Source organism: Sugiyamaella lignohabitans, chromosome B (genome assembly GCF_001640025.1).
Source record: "Sugiyamaella lignohabitans strain CBS 10342 chromosome B, complete sequence".
Lineage (NCBI taxonomy): Eukaryota > Fungi > Ascomycota > Dipodascomycetes > Dipodascales > Trichomonascaceae > Sugiyamaella > Sugiyamaella lignohabitans.
In genome coordinates this window covers 150,312-175,311 of record NC_031674.1, presented here as the reverse complement: position 1 = coordinate 175,311, position 25,000 = coordinate 150,312, and the positions used below count along the sequence as shown (strand labels likewise).

At 41.6% G+C, this 25,000-nt stretch overlaps 7 protein-coding genes across 7 annotated transcripts; 4 read left to right on the top strand and 3 right to left on the bottom strand.

Moving 5' to 3' along the window:
- Positions 1-6,280: 6,280 nt before the first annotated feature.
- On the bottom strand, positions 6,281-7,885 carry TRM2 (Trm2p; the record flags this gene model as incomplete). The annotated part of the gene is made up of 1 exon (XM_018878952.1): positions 6,281-7,885. One exon carries the CDS (start codon positions 7,883-7,885, stop codon positions 6,281-6,283), a length of 1,605 nt encoding a protein of 534 aa, XP_018736914.1.
- Positions 7,886-9,169: 1,284 nt separating this feature from the next.
- SSM4 (E3 ubiquitin-protein ligase SSM4) lies at positions 9,170-9,409 on the top strand (the record flags this gene model as incomplete). Its single annotated transcript, XM_018878951.1, has 1 exon — positions 9,170-9,409. The coding sequence occupies one exon, from the start codon at positions 9,170-9,172 to the stop codon at positions 9,407-9,409; it is 240 nt and encodes a 79-aa protein (XP_018736913.1).
- A 555-nt stretch (positions 9,410-9,964) lies between these two features.
- Positions 9,965-12,688, top strand: SSM4 (E3 ubiquitin-protein ligase SSM4; the record flags this gene model as incomplete). The annotated part of the gene is made up of 1 exon (XM_018878950.1): positions 9,965-12,688. One exon carries the CDS (start codon positions 9,965-9,967, stop codon positions 12,686-12,688), a length of 2,724 nt encoding a protein of 907 aa, XP_018736912.1.
- A 2,877-nt stretch (positions 12,689-15,565) lies between these two features.
- On the bottom strand, positions 15,566-17,011 carry AWJ20_2022 (Mitochondrial distribution and morphology protein 34; the record flags this gene model as incomplete). The annotated part of the gene is made up of 1 exon (XM_018878949.1): positions 15,566-17,011. The coding sequence occupies one exon, from the start codon at positions 17,009-17,011 to the stop codon at positions 15,566-15,568; it is 1,446 nt and encodes a 481-aa protein (XP_018736911.1).
- A 1,684-nt stretch (positions 17,012-18,695) lies between these two features.
- On the top strand, positions 18,696-20,270 carry AWJ20_2021 (uncharacterized protein; the record flags this gene model as incomplete). The annotated part of the gene is made up of 1 exon (XM_018878948.1): positions 18,696-20,270. One exon carries the CDS (start codon positions 18,696-18,698, stop codon positions 20,268-20,270), a length of 1,575 nt encoding a protein of 524 aa, XP_018736910.1.
- A 404-nt stretch (positions 20,271-20,674) lies between these two features.
- Positions 20,675-20,995, bottom strand: TRS20 (Trs20p; the record flags this gene model as incomplete). Its single annotated transcript, XM_018878947.1, has 1 exon — positions 20,675-20,995. The coding sequence occupies one exon, from the start codon at positions 20,993-20,995 to the stop codon at positions 20,675-20,677; it is 321 nt and encodes a 106-aa protein (XP_018736909.1).
- Positions 20,996-21,899: 904 nt separating this feature from the next.
- Positions 21,900-24,968, top strand: AWJ20_2019 (uncharacterized protein; the record flags this gene model as incomplete). Its single annotated transcript, XM_018878945.1, has 1 exon — positions 21,900-24,968. The coding sequence occupies one exon, from the start codon at positions 21,900-21,902 to the stop codon at positions 24,966-24,968; it is 3,069 nt and encodes a 1,022-aa protein (XP_018736908.1).
- Between the last annotated feature and the right edge of the window lie 32 nt (positions 24,969-25,000).

The following is a 25,000-nucleotide window of genomic DNA, read 5'->3' as shown; positions in this document are numbered from 1 at the left end:
TCTGAATGTGAATATAAGTTTAGATTGATAGTAGACGTGAAAGACCAGCTGAATAAGAAAAAAATTTAAATGGTTGTTACATTGCTCATGAAACTTTTCGATCCAGTTGAGATTCTAGGATACGAGCTCTAAAAATAGGTCTTAAACAAACTTCTATAAACCATTCCATAGAAATCAAAGAGAGCATTTCCCCTAGTGTACTGATGTTGTTGTTTAAGCCTGGACTGTGGCATTTAGTAGTCGAAAATTCCAATAGATGTCGATTTATCTATTGTTCATGAAACTAGGTAATTTGACCATTATCAGAAGTCTACAACGTCTACCATATATTGTTGAATAATTCGTTTCCACTTACAAGAACTCCCTTTTCGTTTTCCATTTTGACGTTGGTGTATTAGATATATGTGACTTGACACTGACGGTGTTGGATATGAAAATTACCAGTATATTTTGGTGAAGTAATCTCAGGTGTTTGAGCGACGAATGTTTGGTACGGGTTTGGGTAAAATATATGAATATTTCCCAAGTAGGAAATATGTGACTTGTTAATGTGTTCTTTTAAAAGAAAAACATGCAGGTAAACGGTAATATGCGGTCGCATAGTAATGCAGTATTGATGCAGGGACATGGTATTTGTTCAGAATATAATATTTTTGAATACTATAAATATTAGGTATTATATTACGTTATTGATCGAAGGAGGTGCAATGAATATTAAGAATGTTTTTGAAGGATGTAAAAAATAATAAGAACTCCTTAGTGCGTATTATTAGCAATGCATGGACTTCGATAATTATTGCATTCACATCGAGCCTTTTATATATGTAATAAACAATAGAAATGATAGAAAAATAATCATATAATCATCGATCGAGGTGAAACCAATAATTTTTTTCCAGGCGTCGAGAAAAACAAGTGACAAATGAATCCTCGATCCTAGCAGATAGAGATTGCCCGAGTTTGAAAAACCCTAGGAGGATCTACTTGCTCTTATGCTCTTCAATAAGCTAGCCAACTAACTAGAACCAGATCGGGGATACGGATCCTTGGTTCTTCAGTTCACCATCATCTAGGTATTTACAGCTATTTATATGACCGTTGCTTTGTTGTAGTCTCTTTTTCAAAAAAGTGCATCGTGCTTATCTTCTTGACCGGTAATGTTCTTCTGCTGATGGCATGTTATCAGACGCAGGCTCCGGAACATTTCTGATGCAATACACCATTGCCGATAAGGTCAAGATATTGGGTGATCAGGCAAAACCGTTGTGGGATGCATATTGATCGATCTACACGCCGCATTTAAAGCACGTTGCAAGCACGTTTCAAGTTGATACGAAGTAATGGAGGATGGATTGTAAAACCATGTCTAGCAACAAGAGCCCACTTCCGTATGTGGAATGACAAGAGCTTCATTATCAAAATAAACAACCGCCCAGAATAATTTAAAAATTTCCCCATTGATCTAAAAACAGGCAGCCAACTTGAAACTGGTATCACCCGCACTATCTTATGAGGCCCTCAATGCCAGTCTTTAAGACACGAGGAAGTGCATACTCATGCAACGTGCGTGCGTGAGGAAGTAGCAATTTGTGGAGGAGCAGTGACTCCATTAGATTAACGTGGGTAATTGTGATTGCCCGTGTCTCGAGGTAGGGCCAATTTTAGGTGGGGTTTTACTTGAGTACAGGAAGGAATATATGGCCATACAGGGGTTGATTAGCACACGGCTCCCAATGGTATATAATTGTTACTTTCCCATGTGGCATTAGCTTGATTTTAGATTTTATAGGTTTTAATATTTTTATGCCATTAGACGTATTAATTTGCTGATTGAAAGGGACATGGACCAAGAACTAAACACCTTGCCAGAGTTGCTCTCAAAATACTGACACAAAGTTCGGCCTTTTTTTTGGAGACAGGCTTGCCAAGTGGTTGCTTATTCGAACTAATAAATAAAATCATCAACCCACCTTTAAAGTCATACAACATCGTTAATTATGGTGGATGGTCAACACCTTAATGATCCAACCAGAACAACCACTGCCACCAGCACCTCATCGCCCAGTAGTTATAAAAATCCCCGTACTATCAGTGTCCAAGCTGCATCGGCTCAAAACCCTAACCTAGACAAGATAGAGTCGATAAATAAAAGTACAAGTACAGCCATTATCGATAAGTTGTCAAGTGGAAACAAACACAGAACATTGGCGACATTCGAGGGTCTGAAAAATTATAGGTAAGTGGCTTATGTAAATTTGCTGGTGTTACTTGGACGATTAGGGTGAACTAAGTGATAGAGTTAATGGTTCTATATCAGCAAACAAAAGAAAGTATTAGAGCTAAGCTTTCGGTTCTGGTCCTATGGCTAGCATCACTGGCGAAAAGCTGATAATGTTCGATTTTATGGCGATAAGAATGCTAGATTCGATATATAATTGTTGACAAAGAATCATAGAGTCATATATTGGTGTGATATGTAGAACGTCAAGGACCAGTTGAGTTCACATATTAAACGAGAATGAGATTGAAGACAGCACGTACTAACACCTACCCAGATCAATTGTTCAAGAACTCCCCTCACCCCCACTAATAGCTTCTTCTCCAGCAGCTATTTTGAGGAAGAATTCAGTAAAATTGTCGGCACAGGACCAACGAAAGGGGAACACCCGGAGACAAGGCCAGAAACAGGGACTTGGCTCATCCCCTGGACATCATCCCAAAACCCCCCCATCCCCTTTGATCCAAAGACTGGACCTATCCGAAAGGGTTAATTCAACAGAATCTTCGGGTCTATTAGAAGTAGTAGACGAACTGACTCTTAACGACGTACAGCCAGCCAAAGCTGCCATTATCCAGGACAGAGAAGCCTCAAGCTCGTCATTCAGTAATGAAAGGAAAAGCGGAACAGCAACCCCCTTGTTTTCACCCAGTACTGGTAATGACCCCCGCGACAAACTCCGGATAAACAGCATTAGCGAAGTTAAGAGAGATAAGCCTTCAAAATATACCGAGAAGGTTTTTTGGCGATCGTCTTATATAGAGCAGCGCGACCTGATGGCCCCAGAAGAGGAGTTGACTGACAGTAGAGATGCTCTTGCGTCGGTGTCGAATGACGACGACACTGGTTCTTCTAATTCCTCCTCGTCATCATCTTCGTCATTATTGATACCAAATCAACGATCCAGAAAAGCATCAAGGTCATTACGCTTATTCAAAGAGAACGATGAGAGTGATCGAGAGGGCAGAAACAAGGGTGTGTTTAAAGATAAATCTTCCTCATTTGCTTCCACATCTTCTAGTGCCAGTAATACTATCCCACTAGCAACTAATAGAGATGCTTTTCCCAATTTGAGCTCGCCTTCCAAATCCAAAGAATCTACACCACCCCCATCACAGCTTCAGAAACAAATTATTCAGAGCCTGAAGAATTTTCATATTCCAGATCAACCTAAAAGTTCAGAGTCAAGCAGTAAACCTCTGACATCTGATAGTTTTTTTGCCAGATCTGGTGATACTTCTTTGGAAGCATCTCCTAGCCTTCAACCAAATAATGAAATAATTTCTGTTCCTCAAGCATCTTCAATGCCTCTACCGGCACTGACGATGGGCGTATCAATTCCATCAGAAGTTGCTCGTGATTCCTTGTTAGAAAATCCCGAATTAGCCGGTACTCTAAGCTATGATGGACAAGAAGATGACGAAAGTGTACCAATATTGCGCGTTCCTTTATCGTCGGACCCTACTGAGATAAGCACAACGCGTACAATTAAGAAAAAGCATGGTCATCATCCTGCACATGAACATGGTCACCACCACGTTCATAGTGCTGGACATAACCACAAGTATGGCCACCATGATAGAAAGCCAGCAACTAAAGTACTGTCATCATCAGCAACATATTTTCCTCATACACGAGCTCAGAAACAGATTCTTGGTGATACGGGCTCTTCTCTTGATAGCAATGAAGGAAAATCACCTATTAAGCAACAGAATGAGTTTGCTCATCTAGATGAGAGTTCTACTATAAAGACTACTATTCTTCCAAAATCTATTACGACAACTGTTGAAAGCTCAGCATCTATTTCGACTACAACCACAACAATTAAACAGGCATCTGAAATTACGGGAACAGATCTGATTTCCCCCGAGCAGCGTGCATCAGTCACACTTGAGGCAGCCGCTAACAATATCGCTACAACAGATATTGCTCGGGCCGTCGACTCACATGTCCATGGCATACACGAAAACCTGAACGAAAAAACTGGGACCGAGCATCATCACAATGAGCGTTCAATTGGCCATAGCCAAGAAATGCACGTTCATGAGCACGCTCATCATTTGCACAGTGATCAGGAATATCCCCTTTCTGTTGAGCTAACTCCATTCAAACACAGGGTTGGGGGACATACAGCTATATTTCGGTTCTCACATCGAGCTGTCTGTAAGGTTTTGCTAAACAGAGAAAATGACTGGTACGAAGCTATAGAGCTGAGTCACGAAGAGCTCCTCGACTATATGCCCAAATACATCGGTGTTCTGAACGTTAGACACACCGTTACCTCGGAAGATGACGGTGTAGATCAAGGAACTGAGACAAATGCCAATGATAAATCAACTTCGAACAAATTGCTATCGAGGAGTCCTGCTCTGGCAGAGGTTGTTCTCGATGATAATATGCATATACTTCCAGACTCATTATTACAGAGATATTCTGTAAGCCCGTCTTCTGAACATGGAAGTTACCAATTGGCATCGTCTTTTCCAGGAACGCCCAAAAACAATGGCTCAGACAGAGAGGCTACATCTCCATTAGTTTCGTGGGGTGCCAGCAACGTTAACCGTAATCTCCGTGAACTGGTGTTGCATGAGGTGTTTGCCCCTCGTTCGGTAACAAATTCTCCATCTCAAATAAAGCATCAACATCGTCACTCAGTATCTACGTCACTTTCCAGAACTGGCTCCTCGTCTTCATTCACAAATGATTCGTCTCATGCAAACCAACACTCGCTCTATAGGGGTGGTTCGTCCATACCGCCTCACAGAAGTATGTACGACCTGTCTTCAGATCAAGGGCGCTCCTTTGAGCCCGGGCAAAGAGGTATACTGGCGAAGCCCAAAGTTCTTGGCTCTGAATCTTTCGCCACTGGCCTGCAGTTGAATAGTGAAATTGCTATCGATGAAGTATCTACTTTATCTCCTGAAGCTTCACCTCGTCAAGAACCTAAAGATGACGACGAGATGTTCACAATGGATGATGAGAGCCTTTCACTTCAAGCTGAACAGAAGTCACTTGAATCGAGACCGATACCGATTTCTCAAAATTCTGATCATGGCCACTCTAAGGAAACCAGTCGTACAGAGCGCTTTATTTTACTAGAAGACTTGACCCAGGGAATGAAAAAACCTTGCGTTATGGATCTGAAAATGGGTACTCGTCAATATGGTGTCGATGCGCCAAAGTCGAAGCAATTATCGCAGGCTAAGAAGTGTCGTATGACCACCAGCGCTAAACTGGGTGTCAGAATTTGTGGTATGCAAGTATGGGACACGAAAAACGAGAAATATTGGTTTCAAGACAAGTACTTTGGTAGAGATGTGAAGGCAGGTGGCCAGTTCAAGGCATGTTTAGAAAAGTTTTTATACGATGGGCGAACCGAGGGTTCTATATTACGACACATACCTAGAATTATTCAAAGTTTGGATGAGTTATATACTATTATCTCAAAGCTTAAAGGCTACCGCTTGTATGGTTCGAGCCTGCTCCTAATGTATGATGGTAACGACAGCTCAAAAATCCTTGTGCGTATTATTGATTTTGCTCAGTGTATTACAGCTGAAGACCTTAAGGTTAATGATGTGCAATTGAATGCTCCGGTTAAACACCCAAATGAACCCGATAGAGGATTTTTACGGGGTCTTCAAAGCTTAAGAGAGTATTTTTCTGAGTAAGTAGATTTTTATTGGTTATCACGAAGAAGAAATCAAATGACTAACAGTTTAGAATCTGGAATGATCTCACAGGAACCAAGATCGATGAGCAGAAAGAAGTTGATTATTCGCTTCATGAGTCCCCTGTAGCTCATTTAGATGATTTTGATATTACCCAGTATACACAAGCTGAAGCGTCTCATGATGTAAGCGACGTTTCAATGTAAATGACCATATTATGACTGTGAATGAATTATGACTATATTGTAAATATCAGGGTGTAGTTTAGTGAAACTCTTTATTGTTTTACAATATTATTTAATATCAATAAATTGTTCTAATGCATATATTATTAGTTGTTTTTAAGAGACAAGACGGCCACACTTTCGACGTGATGTGTTTGTGGGAAGAAATCGAAACCTCGAATACTGTCAATTATATACTTGTTGCCAGAATTTGACGATCTGTCGCGGGCAACTTCAGACTTCAGGAGATACTCGATATCGCGGGCCTGACTGTGGACATTACAAGAAACGTATACAACCTTTGCTGGTCTAAATTCAAGCAGTTGATCAAGAAATTGTTTATCACAGCCTTTTCTTGGAGGGTCGATAATAATACTAGTCTCAAGAGGAGCATCGCTAACTTTGTCGAAAATCTTTTCAGCTTCTCCAACTATGAATGAAGCATTTTTCAAATTGTTAAGCTCAGCATTTTTCTGCGCATATTCAACGCTATCCTTCGAAATTTCGACACCAATTAGCTGTTCTACAGCAGTACTACATGTAATACCAAACAATCCACTGCCGCAGTAAGTATCAACAAGATATTTAGGTGGTTTACCCGAGGATGGTAAAACAATGTTATCACGAACATAAGACGTTACACTAGGTAAAATCGAATTGTTGTTTTGAAAGAATGAACCTGCAGGATACTTGAATTTAAAATCACCGACGTACTCAGTAACGATTTCCTTAGAGTCTGTAGTACAGACAACCGTCGACGGTGAATCTTCTATTTCCTTGATATTTTCTCGTAACAAGATAGTAGCTCCTCGCTTGTAAGAAGCAAAATTCTCATGCACGACCTTTCGCTGTTCTACCATTCCTTTATTGATAACGGGAGTTCCAATAACACATTCTTCAATATCGAGAACTTCCTTACGACCCTTAACGCCAAACCCAATTGGTGGAATCCTTTCCAAGCGTCCCTTTCTTGGAACATCAAAATGTGGGGTGAGTTTGGTTCGATAATTGTATTGCTCGGGTGATCCCACGGTATCTAAAATGCTCGGTACATCGTCAGAAGTCAACAGTGGGGCATAGTGAGCATATGCATTTACAATTACCTCTCGCTTAATTTTAAGTTGTTCGTCATAAGGAAGCATTTGGTATTGACAACCTGAGCAAGTAGTGAAATATTTGCATCTGACCAATGCATCATCCCGAAGAGGAGATTTATCAACTACTTCATTCAATTCAGATTCATAGTAGTATTTGTTGGTACGATAGATTTTGGTCTTGACAGTCTCGCCAACCAAAGCATATGGAACCACAACTACTCGTTTACGTATGGAACTAGGTGCTTCAGGGTCGGGTGATTCCCAAATACCTATTCCATTTCCAACGGACGACAGAGCAGAGATCTTAAGCTCTACAACTTGATAGTCAGGATAAGGCACGCTCTTATCACGGGAGAAGAATGCTTTCATATCATTTGTGATTTCGTCCTCAGAAATGCCCTGGGATTTTAAAAGTGCCCGAATATCGTTTATGAGAACCCCTTCAGCGGAAATTGGATCAACTGGAGGTTCCCTGTATCGTTTTGTCTTAACTCGCTTCTGTTTCTTTAGAGGTGTTGGGTCTAGTGAAGGTGATCTGGGGTGTATTTTGTCATTGTTTACAACTGGCTCAGCTGTAACCTTTGAATTAGCCTGAATCAAGCCTGTATCAGTCATGATCGAGAGAAAGTGTGATCTTGAAAATTCTCTAAAAGAAGTTCGAAATAAATTATGATCTTTATTTGCAGTAAAAATGTTTCTGGACAATCTAATAAATAATCTTCTATTTTGTAGAAGTAAATTCATCAACCACTAATATCGTAGGCATTAAAAATATTACCAGTTGAAAAATAAATTTCTGTGATCTGTAAGGGGCACTTGCAAGGCTGAAGATACCTGCATATGTGATCTGCCTGTTTGGTGTGGGTTGGGAGGAGGTCTACAACCCCATAGATTGAATATTAGCATGGCTGATAATATAAAAGACAAATGGTTGGGAGGAGTATAGTGAGGAAACTTTGGAAGCGATAATAAGAGATTTTATGATTTGACATTAGTCCACATATTGTAGTCTAAGTAGCAGAATAAGCCTGAGAAGTCGACTGTACCGTCTAAAATACTAGTATTCATATCCATACAAAACCTTATCCGCTTCTACTAACACCTATTCTCTGCTCTCGTTCTTGTCTACTAGATGTTGGTCGATCATAAGAGTTTGATGAAGTATCAATGGACTGCTTGTCATTGGGTTGCAACTGCTCATCGGTTCTACTCTTGAGTTGGTCTTCATAACCCAGTGTATCTGAGGCATTCAGCGTGATTGCTGTAGGCTGTCTTCGAAGCATGATGTGGTGTACTAATATATCGAAATAGTTTGATTGGATTGGATTATTCAATCCTAATAGCTCACGGACTTCAAAGATATGATGATTAAACAGGGTTGTCGGTAAAACACACTCTGAGTTTGTATGATAAACAATAATCAAATGATGGTATTGATCCGGGTAAATACTATGTACGCCGCGATGCCCGCAGAATGGTCTCCCAACCGCCGCACATTCACATCGTCCTTCTGACAGATGAAACTTCCGGTTTGCGCTTTATACCTAGCTCGTGACTTCAAGAGGAACTCAGGGACAGCATCGAAGATTGGATATAGGAGGTGTTTTATAATTTGCACCGCTATAGATTGGAGTCTACTTAGGTTTTCAAAAGTCAGGTTGTGTTTTAATTGGTGAATAAGCCTTACTGATCTGAGCAACTTGTACAGCAAACAGCAATTGATCTTCGTATCTAACATTCGGAAGTCCAATATCTTTTAGGATTCTAGCTAGAACCGTTTTCAATTTTCCCGAACTTGCAACACACTACATAGGGATAGAATAGGTATAAACCAAAGGAATCGCTTGCCTGCCATAAACAGGTATTACAGCTGCCATTATTTATTAACAGTCATTGACAATGGATTTGACATCTCCAACCAAAGACCAAGAGTCGCCAGGGTACTCGGATCATGGCGAACCATCCTCAGATACCAATAGCCAGTCATCATTACCCCAGTCTTCATCGATAAATGAACACGTCGAGCCACCAGATGATGACACCTGTCGGATATGCCGAGGAGAAGCTAGTGAAGAAGAGCCGTTATATCATCCCTGTAAATGTAGTGGGTCTATCAAATATGTTCATCAGGATTGGTAAGTTGGAATATTTCTAGAGGTCAAATCCATGGTGCGATAAAAATCGTCTTCGCAGCTGGAATTTTTATTATTTGAAGGCTCTTACTAACAGTATTTTAGTCTATTGGAATGGCTCAAACACTCGAAAAAATCCGCCATATGTGAACTTTGCAATACCCCTTACAAATTCACGAAACTTTATGCCGAAGATATGCCCACAATGGTACCAATAAGTGTATTGGCCAGAACTATGGTTAGCGATTCGGTAAAAGCTATAGCATTTAGCCTGAGGGTTATTCTAGTCGGAATATTGTGGCTACTTATATTACCACTATTTTCGAGTCTTGTGGTTCGAACATATACGACTGCGGCAGAATCAGTGCCTCATAACATGAAGGGGTTGTTGTATCCAATGACATTAGTGAAGATAGCTCTGAAGGGATCAGTATCTTCCCCTCTAATTACACTCCCTAAATCTCTGATTAGAAAGTGGCGACCAGAAGCCAAGATTGTAGTCACACTCATATTGGAAGGCGAGGTTTTGATCTGTTTCCTGATATTTTGCGCTTTTGTCGTAATGATTGTTAGAGAATGGATCCTTCTCAATGATGCATTTGTACGCGACCTACAAATGGCTGGAAATGCGCCCGTTGGAAACATCGCAAATGCCATTCATAATAATAATGCCCAGATGGTACCTCAACTGCGGATTCCAAATCCTCGTATAGAAGCAGTCAGAGCAGTTGATGAGAACCCACTTGACATTGAGCTAGACAGACTGAGAGCTGACTTCGGAGCTTTCGACGCTCCCCAAGCTGAAAGAGCTAATGGAGAAAACGTAGCCCTTGAGGGTAGAGACCAGAATGTTGAAAATGCCAATGCCATTGCCAATGATAATGCTAACGGCAGGGATGGCCGAATACATCGTCCGCAAGATTTTGCATTACCAGTGAATGTTCGTGAAGATGATTTCTTTTTTGGCGGAGTCGACGATGAACCTGAAGATCTGGGAGAAGTGGGTGAGGTTGAAGGTATCCGTGATATAATTGGCCTCAAGGGCCCTATTGTGAACGCCTTTGCGACGTGTGCAGCCGCAACTGTTCTTTCAGCCATTGCCTTAGCTTGTCTCTATCTTTTACCGTATGCGACAGGAAGACTTGTGGTCATACTTCTCGGTGAAAGTGTATCCCCAATATTGAAGTTTTACAAACAAACACTAGAATCACAGGTCACTTGGGTTAACAACATATTCTTTGTCTTTGCTTCTTTTATTGATACGAGAATATTGGCTTCGAATCCTGATTTTTCTCTCGTCAAATTTCACGAAGCTGTAAAAGACCTCACCTTTAATCTAATTAATGGCATACCTAGTAGTGTGAACAGTTCAATCATGATCAGAGCAAGCATTACTTCTAGGTTGCTTCTCACTTTCTTGGGCTACAGTATTTCGGGTACCTTTCTGGCTGCATTTATTTCGAACTCCAATCTTACGGCTTCACGTACTGGAAGGGATATGTTGAGAGTCTTGAAAGAAATGGGGGCTATTTGTAAAGTTATCACTGTCATTGGAATTGAATTGGTACTTTTTCCCATATTTTGTGGATTATTATTAGACTTCTCATTATTGCCATTATTTGAAACGGCTTCAATTGCTGACCAAGTCAATTTTGCTGTCAAATACCCGGTTATTAGTACAATACTTCATTGGGCTTTGGGAACATGTTATATGTTCATTTTTGCAATGTTTGTATCCCTTTGTCGCAAAATCATGAGACCTGGAGTGCTCTATTTTGTTCGGGATCCTAACGACCCTAATTTCCACCCCATCAAAGATGTTCTTGATAGGGGATTAATGTCACAATTGGCAAAAATTGGGCTCTCTGCTTTGATTTATGGTGCATTGATAGTTCTTTGTCTAGGAGGAGTGATTTATACCTTGAGATACTTGAACGTCGAATTCCTCCCCGTTTCATTTGTATCGACTACTCGGGAGCATATTGTGATAATGATACCATTTTGCGCTGCCTATTTCCTTACGCTCCCTATCTTTATCCGAACCGTTAGAAATTTGAGTGTGATGCGCAAGATATGGGCATACGCTTTCGAATCATCCTGTTCGTATTTACGATTATCATCCTTCATACTCAACAAACCTGTCCCTCAAGAGCAAGGCACAGTTCATTATGGAAGTATTGCAGCTTGGTTTATGTCCAGTAAACCAGACTACTCCCGACCAGTTACTATAGATGACATTGCGAAGAATGGTAAATGGGATGGGGCATACTTTGTGAAGGATGGTGGATTTGTTCGCGCACCAGATACTGACAGCATCTCCTCCAAAAAGAAACTGAACCTCTTTATACCGGTAACTAAGGACGATGTAAGATTGGATGGAGTCGAAGAGGGATCAGAATCCAACGAACTGGAAAAATATTCCGTAGTGTACAGACCGCCGCACTTCAGGATTAGAATTGCTCTTTTGCTTTGCTGTATTTGGGGATATGGTGCATTAGTTGTTATGAGTATGATCCTTATTCCCATCTATACAGGGCATGTTATGTCACAATTTTTATTGCACCCTATTTTTAAAGATATGTGTGACGTTTTTCAATTTATTTTGGGATCTATCCCACTGTTCATTTTGTTTTATACAGCTGACAACTGGGACCGCGTAAAGGAAAAGTTCCTAAACGAATATAATCAGCTCCGACAGTCACCGCTCGCGTCATCAGAAGCTGCGTCTGGAATTGTTCATTTGTTTAAGCTTCTGTTTAGTATCTTGGTATGCTTAGTAGTTCCTACAGCTATTGGTGGCATCCTTGATCTATACATATCATCACCACTATATCATGTTCTCTCGTCAGAGATTGTTTATTCTAAGTCTATGTTGACGAAGTTCATAAGTGGTGTACTTTCTATCTTATTGGCAAAGAATGTTGTGATGCAACACGCACCAAACTCGTCATTGGCACGTAGTTTTAGAGCGCTGTCCGAAAATGGGTGGATTGGTTACCAGAATCCGATGGCCGCTACTAAGTTACTACTGCCGTTAATGTCGATTCTGGGTTTGGCTGCTATTTGCCCTCCCTTTTTATGTTGGGCATTGCTTAAAATCTGGTATCATGACGTCTCACCAGAAACACAGGCTCGGATGTACGTGTTCTGCTATCCAGTGCTTGTCGTTTGGATCGCCCTTGATCTAGCGATTTATAGCGTTAGAACGGCAATAAAATTATGGGTTACGAAGGCCCGTGATGATATTTATTTAGTTAGTCGCCAATTGGAGAACTTAGAGCATTAGCTTCGGCATTACTATGTATTTTGCATTATAAAGAATTGTGATAAATAAAAACATTTTGTAAACACTGTATTTATGTAGGAAACATCTGTTCTTGTTCGCAACAGAACGGCCATGACCTCCAGGGTCATGATTGGGACACGGGAAGCTTGTGTAATGCTGCCTTTTGGCCCAAGACGGCGGCGTGAGTAAGCTGTTGGCTTTGTTGGGTAAATTTTTCTTGAAACTGGGACATTCCATAGTCGCCTGAAATCTGGGCTACATTTTGCAAATTTGACGCTAAAAGATGGGTTACTGGCACCACTGCAATGTCAGCTACAGCTCCGACTTTACCAATCAGCACCTCTACTCCGTCAGTCAATGATTGAAAAGTCGGACCAAGGATGGCACCTTCCACAACAAGAGAGAGGCCGCCAGTATCGGGTGCTAGTGCACTAGCGACCATTCCAATTAGATTGTCAACTTGACCATCTAAACCGGTAATTGCGTTCACCATAACATCCTCGGTAATATGATTGCCGCCATGTTGCAAATCATTTTTGACGTTATCAATTCTCTGTCTTGCATTTATCATTCCAGCGTTGATTCCACCCATGAGGTCCAATTGTCTTGCAACTTTGTCAGTATTTTTGGTATGAACCGCTCCAGTCGATATATTTCTTAGCTTTGTTGCCATACGAGTCAATTGACTTGAATGCTGACTTAAATCGTAAGCATTTGCTAGTGTTGAGAGCTTATCTACTTGCTTTGAAATCAGAACTAGTTGGTCCGAAAGTGGTTTATCAAGAGGGGTAGAAGTAAGAACGTTAGTTAGGATTTCAACAGCGCCTCCTGCCGATTGGAATAAGGGTCCAAGTAGGGCCGAATTAACTGTAGAGGGGTTTTTACCTGAGCCATCCATTGCATCCGAAGCACTCTTTTCGGCATCATTGAATATGTTCTCCAAAGATTTGCTGTATTCCATTACAATATTTCTATCTGATGGCTTCGACTGTGACTTAAGCCAGCTAACTAAAGTGTCAATTTCCTGTTTGGCAGAGGTTATTTCCTCTGCAGCTTGATTTATGGGATCCCTATCCCTCTTGCGAAACAATGTGGAAGTTTTAGGACGCTTTGACATAACAACTACTTGATCTTTGAGAAAGCCTAGTTTATTTTTGTGATGTTTCATATCCAACTTAGCAGCGAGATCTGAAGCTCTGGACAACGAGACAGACAGTGAGTAAAGAGCAGGCATGTAGTTGGGATGACGTACAGTACTGGCAACATTATCTATGACCATTTGGAACCCTTCATCCAGAACCTGGAAAGTAGGAACTACAATATTGTCAATGGAAATTCCTTCTTCTGAATTGCCTTCGTTCATTATTTCCATCATATTTTGGAGTTGTTCATCAACATCAACTATAAAGCTGGTGACAGCGGCAGAACTAGGATTGTCTCCACTTCTTCTAAAATCGTTAACCATGGCATTAATGACTCTGCCAGTGTCTTCCAAGTAAACTGCTTTGCTAGAGGGGTGGGAATGGTGCCTATGATATTGGGTGGCCGCAGCGGCGGTTGCTGATAGAAATATGAGGTATAACTTTGGGAGCATCTTCGTTGTTTGTTGAATTGACCCAGGGCAGTTCAACTCTTCCCTTCTTATAGACGATTCAAGGTAATTTCTTAAGGTTAAATATATAAAAGCTTAAGTAAAATATCCCAGTATAAATCAACAGGGTAAAACGGTCTACTTGACAACAGCAGAATTGTTTTTGAGAGTAACGGCAGCGAGAGAGTCATATTAGGTGAGGTCACCACAGCTATTGAGATATACAAACCACTTTGTAATTGTATGGGATTTTTTTAACTTTATTGTAATTAACTTTACATGTTGAACAAAGGATTCAGGGGATATTGAGCCAACATGCGTTGCAGCATGCATGCAACCTTAAATACCTGAGTATTGCAATCGCAATATCCGTCAGGCGAACAAAGCGATACTAATATATAACCTTGTCTCAAGATTTTATTTATAAAGCTGTGATTTTTCTAAAGACAATCATACCGACCAACCTGCCTTCATGTCCCCAGGATGCGATATTTCTTCAAGGGCATTGTCCCTATCATTAAATCAAATCATTAAAGAATCGACCAACCTAGAATCTAAAATATTTTTGAGTCAGTTGAGAATGCGTTTGACTTTATAATCTTGATAGTCTATTGAGTGAGATATATTTCGACTTGGAAATAGTTGTGTCACGTGACACAGACTCTTCACATGTTGAAGTTCATCATTAATTGACGTTATTTCTCCACCTAACCTCAAGATTCATTATGTCAAAACCGGTTCAACAGATACCTCAGAGGACTGGAGTTTTGCTCGATCGTATTGATAGTGCAACTGACAGACTCGTCTCAAAGTTTTCAGAGATTGTAGATTTGGCAGGAGTAAGTGAGGTGGTATGTATTCTGATCTTAAGGCACTGCTAACAAAAGGACAGAACTCTGGAAGTGACCGAGGATCCATCGCTGGTGAGAGTTTTCAAATCGAAGCTAATGCTACAACGGTAGTAAGTTGAACTACCCATCAATGCAATTGCTGGTATACTGACATTTAGGTACGTGCTGCTGAGGACTTGCTGTTCGTCACCCGTAGTTTGAAAGAAGCTTGGATCTTGGGTCAGATAAAGCCGATTTCTGCCATAGACGATACAAAAAGCAGCGAGGAGCAGGAAAAAGCCAGGGTCAAGGCGAATAAGCTAATAGAAGCGATTTTAGATGACAATTAAGCATATATACATTATTTATTGAAATAGATCTCATCCGTCAGGTTATAAAAAATATTGTCATTATTTCATTAAGTCATTAAGTCATTATTCCTATTATATCTGTTTATTACAAGTCTTCCCTCAACTCTTCATATTTTGGCGGTGCAAAAATTTGATGCTGATTATTTATGGCCCACTTTGATAATGTCTTCTCAGATGCTCCATTAAGTGTAAAACTAAGATTCTCTTTTTGCTTTTGTTTCTCTAGGACAGCTCTGAAGTCAAGGTCTATTGGCGATGGGCTCCTTATGGATGCAAAGGATAATTCGCGGCGCTTTGGTCGACCCCGTTCTCGTGGCGAGCCTTTGTTACTATGCAATGGGGACATTTCAGGTGTGCTTCTTGATGGCGGGGATTGGGGCGATGCGGGTGTACAATGTGTGGAGGTAGAAGCTGTGATATTGGGAGATTCTAATTGTGTTGATGGTGAAATAGTTGACGGTTCTGATATGGTAGAATTTGTCTTGGACAGCTTGATTACCCTCTTTTTAGGACGCACGTCACGATAGAGTCGAGGATAAGCATCCATAATGGGCGACATTGCACCGAGCTCACTTAAAGATGTTGATGAGCTAGTAGAACTATACCTTCTGCTTCCTTTGTGTCTTGCCTGATATTTTAATCTTTGGGCATCCTCTTCCATAGCTGCTTTTGCCTTCAGGTCTTCCTCAAAGGATGCTAGCGTCGATCTTGTAACACAGTCTGGAATCATGGAGTCAGCTCTTATACTCAAGGTAGAATGACTGGCATCCAGATCATGCAGCCCATTTACCGTCTCATCTGAACCGTGAAACAAGTCAGGAATTGGGGACGAGTCATTGGTGAAAGCAAAAGCATTAGAATACCGATGTGAGTGTGGAGTGTGTTGAAGATGCGTCATAAGCTCTTTCATACCTTCAGAACGATTAGATGACACTAATTTTTCTTGACTTAATTTATGGAGAACTTCAGGGATATCATCTCGTAAAGATTCTCTTAACCTTGCCTCTACCTCCTGTTGCAAGAACTCAGCAATACCTGGCAACGAGTCAAATGTTGAGCTCACTTTAACAGACTCCAGAGGATCATTCTGAAATACAAGGGTCAAGCCTCTTGCCATAGAGAATACTATAATCACTATTGCAGACAGCTTAAATTCGGAAATAAATATACTCAACGGAAGTTCTAAAGGGCAAGCAGCACCAACAATTTTTGGAAAAGCACCACGAAGTCGACATGACTGCGCATTCAACAGTGCAAGGGGATTAGCCTGAACCTGGGTCTTAATCGAAAGAGACGCATCTCCAGCATATTCCAGTTTGAAAATACCTCTAAATTTATCTTCAGCAAGATCACCAATTTCAAGGATTTCCAGACTTGGAGGAACAGTGCCAAGCTCGAACTTATCAACAGCCATATCACCAATAATAATATCTGGCTTTATTCCTTTATTCATGGCTACTTTAAACACTTCCGATGTCTGATCGAGCAGCGAGTCTTTGTTAAAAAAAGACCAGTTGAATTTGAACGACATTTTTAAAGCTCCGGGTAGATGTGAAGTGGGTTATAATGAGGTTAACAAAGTAATATCTGATAGCTTTTTAGTTGATGAAGAAGAAGAACAAATCCAAAAATAAAATCTTGTTTGCAACCTGACACCTAACGGCTCAAAACTTAGTCGATTTATCGGTAATAAGTCAGTATCCAAGATTTCAGAGTCCCTACTGTTACTGGAAATTCTCAAATATTTAATTGTAAGCCAAGATACCAAACATTCAAGAAATAGTTTATTTGCTAATACACTAGTTTTCACCCGAATTCACCAAAAAATGAGAACAAGCTTCAACCGGCGACAATGTTAGCTTCGGGACCAGAAAAAATTTCATGAAGCAAACGTCAACTATTTCCAGCAAATTTAATAGAGTTAGGTCTGATCTACTCGGGCGCTTTGTCACGAGGTAGTTCAAGCCGAACACCCACCACCATATTTCTCTTTCAGTTCATATCCCGTTTGGGCACTTTTAGTGTCTACCTAAGATAAAGTTCGGTGGCCATTCTCTCATTCCTTTTTCTGGTGAGATGCAATAGATCCCAACATGATGAGCATGTGATAAGGCTGAGGGTATGTTTCCCATATAGGCAGGTCCAATTCCGTATGTACCCCAGCTCAAAGGTTCACGGCCTGTGGACAGCTGCTTGTAAATTACCCAGATCCTCATTTGAATGTCGGTCAGCAAGTGTTCTTAAAGGAAGGATAGAGTATGGATGTAGTTACAGGTCTAAGTTTGCAGGACCAGCAGTTAAATTGGAACATCAGGTTCCTCCACAAACTAACATGCAATATTGCTATTGTGTCCCCCATTGTATGCAGGATTCAACGGGTATGCTAATGCCCCATGCCTGTCAGACAGAGAGCTTCTAGTAGCATGTGATTATACCAGAAAATGAACATATAACCCCATGTAATCCCAACAGTACTTCGGAGTCCGTTAAGAGCTTGAATTCCGTCTAAATCTTTACCTTACAGCTACACTGTAAACCTTACCACGGAGGTTAAGTACTAGGCAGTTTGGTTGGGAGATAAATTGTACGGGCTCTGATGCCTCCAGCAGCTGGTGCTGTGCCCAGACCCTGTGGCTTCTCTCGATCCGCTGGAGTCGTTACGTCGTTCCCAATCACTCCTACCAAGCAGGAGCAACCAGGGTCTGGGGTGGAGCCCCAGCCGCCGGAGACACCACCTACCCTGTTGAAAAGGCTAACACGTCAAGATATGTGTGAAAAGAGCCAGACAGGCCTCTAGTTCCGGGCGACCCTTCCTGTAGTGACCATAGGTAGGGCCAGTTTCCGTTATCGCCTGGTCTGAGCTCATCGGTCGGTTACGGGGTGCAGATGCAGCGCCGCACTGGAGTCGTAATGGCTGATGGACATGATAGTGCCGTAACCAGTCGATTTTGTTCGTTATCTGCGGATTGTGTATATCTTCACGAACATCTCGAAGACGCGTCTTGGGTAATAACTGCCCTGCATTGACATTCATCTAATTCGCGTTCATCTAACTTTAAAGTGATAGTATACGGACAGAGGAAGACTGGTTTGGTAGATGGTACCTTTTTGCAGAGAAGAAATTTTTTTGACTCGCAGAAAAGGTGGTTTGTGCTGAGGAACTAGCTGTGCAAACCTCCACTCCCCACAGCCGAGCCAAAAATTTAATACATGAAATGGCTCGGCCCAGGAAATCAGACGCTGGCCCAAATGGATCAGATGTTTCTGGACAACCCGTGCCACATACGACATCCTCCAACGTTGAAGTTACGAACCCGCCGAAGAAGAAACGCGGTAGACCAAGAAAATCTGTCAGTCGAGAGGAAGATGATGGATTTGTGTTTAAAAGGCTAGATAGTGAATCAAGTCTTAATTCATCTACAGCAAAACCTGTTAGCAGCTCTAAAAAGGTTACTACTTTAAAAGAAACTGTTCATCTAGCTTTGGAACAGGCAAAGTCGCAATCTATATCTTCATCTAGAAGTGAACCAGAAAAGGCTAAAAAGATAGCATCCAAATCAAGCTCATCACAGAAACATTCAGCACATTCTTCAAAGGAAAATGAGAAACAGAAAAAGAGGTCACAACGAGAACACGACCATGCGCACTCAAAGGATAGCGACAAACGACAAAAATTGTCTAAAATGCGACCTAGAGACACGACGAGCGGCTCGGCGATAGCTACTCCACCGCCCTCCATACCCAGTAGCGACAATCATGATTCTCAACCCGGGTCATACGATGATTCAATTGCTGGACGTACTTCGACCACACAAGTATTGCTTCATGACCAAGAAACACCAGTGATACGACGGAATCAAAAGCTCCGTAATCAGACCACGACTGGGAAACGACGTAGCAGTCTCAGCAATAGAGGTAAGAGGCTAAGCAATATTGGTAATGGATATTTAGCCGACCCTCATTCTGATGTGGATGCACGCGACTTTTCTAAGCATTTAGATGAGAATTTGTCCGATGTTCAGCGCTTGAAACAGGTCCTTTTATGGTGTTTAAAAAGAAATCTAGAAGTTCATGGTGAAGATTTAAAACGAAAACGAGACCAGTCTACGAAGTCCACATCAGAGGAGCTGACTGCTTTGACAATTGCACGGCAAATATTCGAGGAAGAAGTGGTGAAAAACCTCGTTGATGGAAAAATATCTATCGACTGGCACTCGCGACCTGAAAATGCAGGCCAAGCAAATGTGAAGCGCATACCCAATTCCCTTAATGTTACTGCGCAAAATAATCTAACGGCTTTTCAAAAACGTCTTGAAGAGTTGGAGCGGGAGAAAGAAGAACTGGAGAGGAATTTACAGTCGGTGGGCAAGTCCAGGCTCTCTAAAGAAAGGTTAGACAACCTCATCGATGATAACATTTTAAATACGCTAGATGATCAGACTCGACGGCTGTTTTTAGAGTATAAATCCAGTAGCACCCCCGTTCTCGAACCATCTATTCAACTGAGGTCTTTCCGTGAGAACCTTCCAAATGTTGAGGTTGGTGTCACACAGCTTCGCGATGGAGTTCATAAAATTGAGTCTATAACCAAGGCCGCATCAATATTTATTGATAAGACTATGAAGAAACTCTCCGAAGCAGCAGCTATCACTTATGCGAACAATAACAGTACTCAATTAGTACTGACCATTCCTGAAGCCAATTCTGACGCAGACCGTTCTGAGTCTAGTTTACGTACGCCAGTCTCCCCTCATGATATTCTTCGTGCTATCTCGCGACTTGAATCTTAATCTCTAATGACCTGTGCCATGTCATATGCCACTTTGATGAGTAACGACTACTTAATAACGACCCCCTTGTATATTATATTTATCTATATTTTAATGATATGACCTGCTTAATCAATTCCCTTGCTTGATTAATGCCCTCACTTGATCAACAAGTAGAAGTTGTCAGAAGATGCAAAATTTTGTGTGTGGTAGGTTAATAAAAGATGATGTGCATATATTATAAATATTTCTTAGCCAACTGCTTGACTCTTTGGTCAAATATAGGACTCGTGATCGGCTGGTTGACAAAATAAAAAGGTGACAATAATGTCTTTACATAAAGATCATAAACATCGTTGAAAAATTGTCGAATCGCGTCTTCATTTTTCATTTCATGGAGAAGCATCATTTTAATGTCTAACTGGTTAGTCTGCAGGCTCTTCTAACCGAAACTTGGGGCCAACACCTAAATTAGCTCCTGATATAGTGTACTTACTTCCAGGGGTTACAAAGGCCGAAACCATGTAGCTATAAAAGTTATCCACTGACTTCAAATATAGAGAATTAGTAGTCCACTGGACATCTTCAACAATATCCAGGGAACTGTGGAGAATAAATGGACTCAGTTCCTTGATCTCTGGCGGGAATTTGGAAATCCCATCACCACTCTGGCGATAAGAGCCAAATTCAAGCTCATAAATTGGGCAATCTTTTGTACCTATGATTGCCAGGTAATATGAAGCCATTTTGCCATGGGAGCTGGTGGTTTGTGTTCCTCTCTCGCTATCTACAGTGAACTTGGCATACTGGGACAGTGGAACGGCGGCTACATTGACGCGGGTGCCATGTCTCGTCCGCCCTAACCACCAGGTATAGAATAGGTTCTGTCAGGGGTAACAAGGGGTCAGTCACAGACTGAATTTCGGCGACATATGTTGTGGTTCGTATGATCAGACTAAAACAAGAGATTTGGAATGTTTCTAGATGGCACGCGCCTGCCGGTGGTACGTCTATCTATATTGAAATGTTAAATATAAGGGCCAACTGCAGGTATCATGAAAGAACTGATATTGCCAGTCCAGTGTCATAAAGTGACATGACTGTTCAAGGGAATTAATTAGAAGCTCAACCTCGTGGTGGCATTAGCAGACATAATTTTTGTTGCACCTGCAGGGCCATTATACTGTCTAATGTGCTAACTTGCTTCAGAGTGGGGGGTCAAGAAGCACATGCGCTAACTGGAAACCAGACGACAGTGGGCGGCATAGGACTAATGCAACTGATTATCACGGGATAACAAATTGAAAATATGACTGCTGGTAACCATTTCTTGGCGTCCTAGAAAGACAAAACGATTTGAGGACGAGATTTAACGGATGTACTCTCTGAATAAAGGCATTAATACTGCTTATAGGGGTACATTTTCGGTAGCTGCGTATATCACGTATAAGCAGCAGCCAAAAGGATAATCAACCAAATACTGGGTATAATAACATAAAAAGCAATAATGGAAAACTAAATATGTTGTTACCTTGCACTCACGCTGCTGGTATCTTTTCTCATGTATATATATAGAGCGAGGTGATTCTCATTAGCTGACTACAAGATCAATGTCAATTTCATCACCTCCTCACTTAGCCAACGTTCTCTATGATTACATTAAGTAACAAATTCTATAGAGAACATGATGGTTCCACGGCAAAAAATACAAAGACCCCCATAACCACGAGCTTGACAATTGATCAAGTCCTAGAAAATGAGAGTGAGGTTAAACTTGGCGGTAAAGTTAAAACAAAATTACACCTTTTCAGGCTGGCAAGATTAGTTAAGCAGATTCCCACTAGCCCGCCCAGTTTTACTACTCATTCGAGATGTGCACCTGCTTCTGCCTCCACATCTAACGGCAGTAGCGTTATCACCTCACCACAGCCAGATCGGGTGTCAAATGCCGATAATATATCCAGTCAAACAAACCACCCTCCCCCATCATCACTAGACGACATCCAGATTCCTGCCGTGCCATGTGCTCCTAGTACCGGAATTAACATTTACCGATCAGCGCCTAGTCCCCTGCCAATCTTTCGGTCTTTAAAAGCAGGCAGGAATAAGGAAGATCGACCCACCTCCTCGGACACAAAGTACTACCAACAACCGAACTCATATCCAGGAAAGTTCAACAGACAACAATCGGACCATACGGTCCAGCGGTCTATAGATAGTGTAACTTGCGCAAAAACGGCAAAACATTGCTCGACTAAAGAAGAACTGGACGTTTTGGGCTGCAGCTCTCATAATCGTATAGGTGCAGACGACTGTATAATCTGTACTTGTACACTGGTGACGTCCCGCAGCTGCGGCACAACCAACCCAGATCATAATGTATCCCGTCTGGACACCCAGAGTAATATTGTGAACAACAACAAAAACACGACTTTTAATTCGAACAACAATTCAGTAAACAGAAATAGTGATAAAGATAAGCAACAAAATCCCAAAACTTTATTGGAGTTTACAGAACGAAAATCTGCCGACACTTTTCCATCATCGCATCCGACCCTTTATAATTTCCCCATCAAACCGACAGTAGACACATCCAAAGTTCATGGTTCTCCAAATAGCTCTGTAGCCGTTGGGAATCCTATCCAGACAATGACCAGTGTCGGTAAAGGAGGATTCCTGCTGTCATCAGGACCACTCAAACGAGGATCGAGAAAAGGGAGCGGTCTAGGCTCTGGCTCTGGTAGTACGACGAAAACTGCCAGTTCTACCGGTTTCCAAGTTCCTACATCCTCTTCAAATGATGTCGGAAGCATAGGTACGGGATCTTCAGGTACTACGTTGCCGCCTTCTTCGCCTCCTCAACCGTCGTCACCGAACGCAGGGTCGAGGCCAGAATCAAAATCACTTCAAAGGTCTAAAGACACTGCCAGGATGGCTGCATTGCTAATGAATTTGAGGTATGCTGATGAAACTTCGAATATAAGCGACTATGGTACTACCTTACCTACTGATACGAGGGTAACAGGATCACCACTCACATCTAATGGCAAATTGATGGCGAGTTCATTGGCGCCTAGTAACTCGCATGTTCCAAAGGGTGCACCGTTACCACTATTGGATACTAGCTTCGGCAGTAGTCATATGTCACATCCAGGGAGTTCATCACCAATAAGTAATGCTAATCTAGATTCAGTGACAGGATCAAATCATCCACCATCCCCGACGGTTATCTCTTCGACTACAAGAGCCCGAGCAATTCGTGCAAAGGCTAGATTAGAACTGCAATACGAAATGATTTCTGAGTATCAAACAGGAAGGAGAAGAAACGTAATGCACTTTCCTGAAGAACCAGATGAGAACAAGCATGATGTAGAGTCTTCTGATCATGTAAAAACATCTGAAAATGACAATAATGTGCCTTCATTGGGTGACCGGGTGAAAGAGAAATACACATATAATCCACTGCAAGTCATCCGCAATAGAGTAGCTAAGAAGGAGCAAGGAAATGGATACCTTCACTATATTGTCAATAATACCGCCTGGAACTTTTATTGGCATGTGGATGTTTCAGAACTAGTCAGCGATTATGCTTGGAGAATTAGGTACGGTGGTAATATGCGAGATAGGGAAGGGAAATTACTCTATCCTGACAGATACAAACCTGACATTCGTCAAGATCAGGATAATGACACTTCAGGGGCTAATACTAGCGGCACCGGTGTGTCGGATCCGAATAATCTATCCACGAGTGCTTCAAAAGGCGAGGAGCTTATACAGCGAATCAAGTCCAAGCTTTCTTCTAGGCCACCATCAGGCATCAATTCTAATGAAAATTCCGATAGTAGTTGGTCACGGTCTGATATAAGCGATCTAGAGGACAATAGGGCTAATCATAGGCGAGAAAACAGACAGTCGACATCATCATCTCGTCGAAACTCGGAATCTCCAACACGTAAAGTCCCTTTTGAAAGCGTTAATAACAAAGGCCGGTATTCAACAAGTGCTTCTCAACGAAAGCTCTCTATTTCTAATGTTCCCCTTGCTGTTGACGAAACAGCAGCTGATGATTCTCTACTCTTGGAACCAACCAAAAATTTTGCCGAAGCTGATCAGTCCGCCTTGACGGCGAAGCGTGTAACACCCACCAGCGTATCCTCAACATCGCTACCATCCGAACAGCAACAAGACAAGCTCGCATACTACGCAAACGAACTGCGATATCTTGACATGGTGTATGAGCTAAGTTATTTGCAGATATCGAGAAAACCCTATTGGTATGTTGAGAATTTGAACCAAGATACTGCCGAAAGTATGTCAACAGAAATGATGGCGCTTACAAAACAATTTGAAGGTGAGCTGATTCCAAAAGAACGCCAATACCTTGCGAACACAGAGCAGGAAATGAGAAAGCTCCAATTTGACCTGACGCAAGACTATGGCAGTAGACTAGACTCTGTTTTATTGGACTCTGACAGAATTTTAAACGAGGTCAATACCTCGCTCAGCCTTGAAATAAGAAAAGTTGGCATGAGACTAGACAAACTAGAGGCAAACGCTCCAACCTTGCAGTGGATGTGGAAGCTTGCATATATGTTGTTAGAATGGCTGCTGGTAGCATTCATGTGGCTGGCATGGGGTGTAGTTGTCGGAATGAGACAGTTGCGACGGTTAGTTGCATTAGTGTACGGTATTGTAAAGTGGCTTCTATGGTGTTCATAGCCCTGATAAAAAAATGAACCATTTGCATTTTA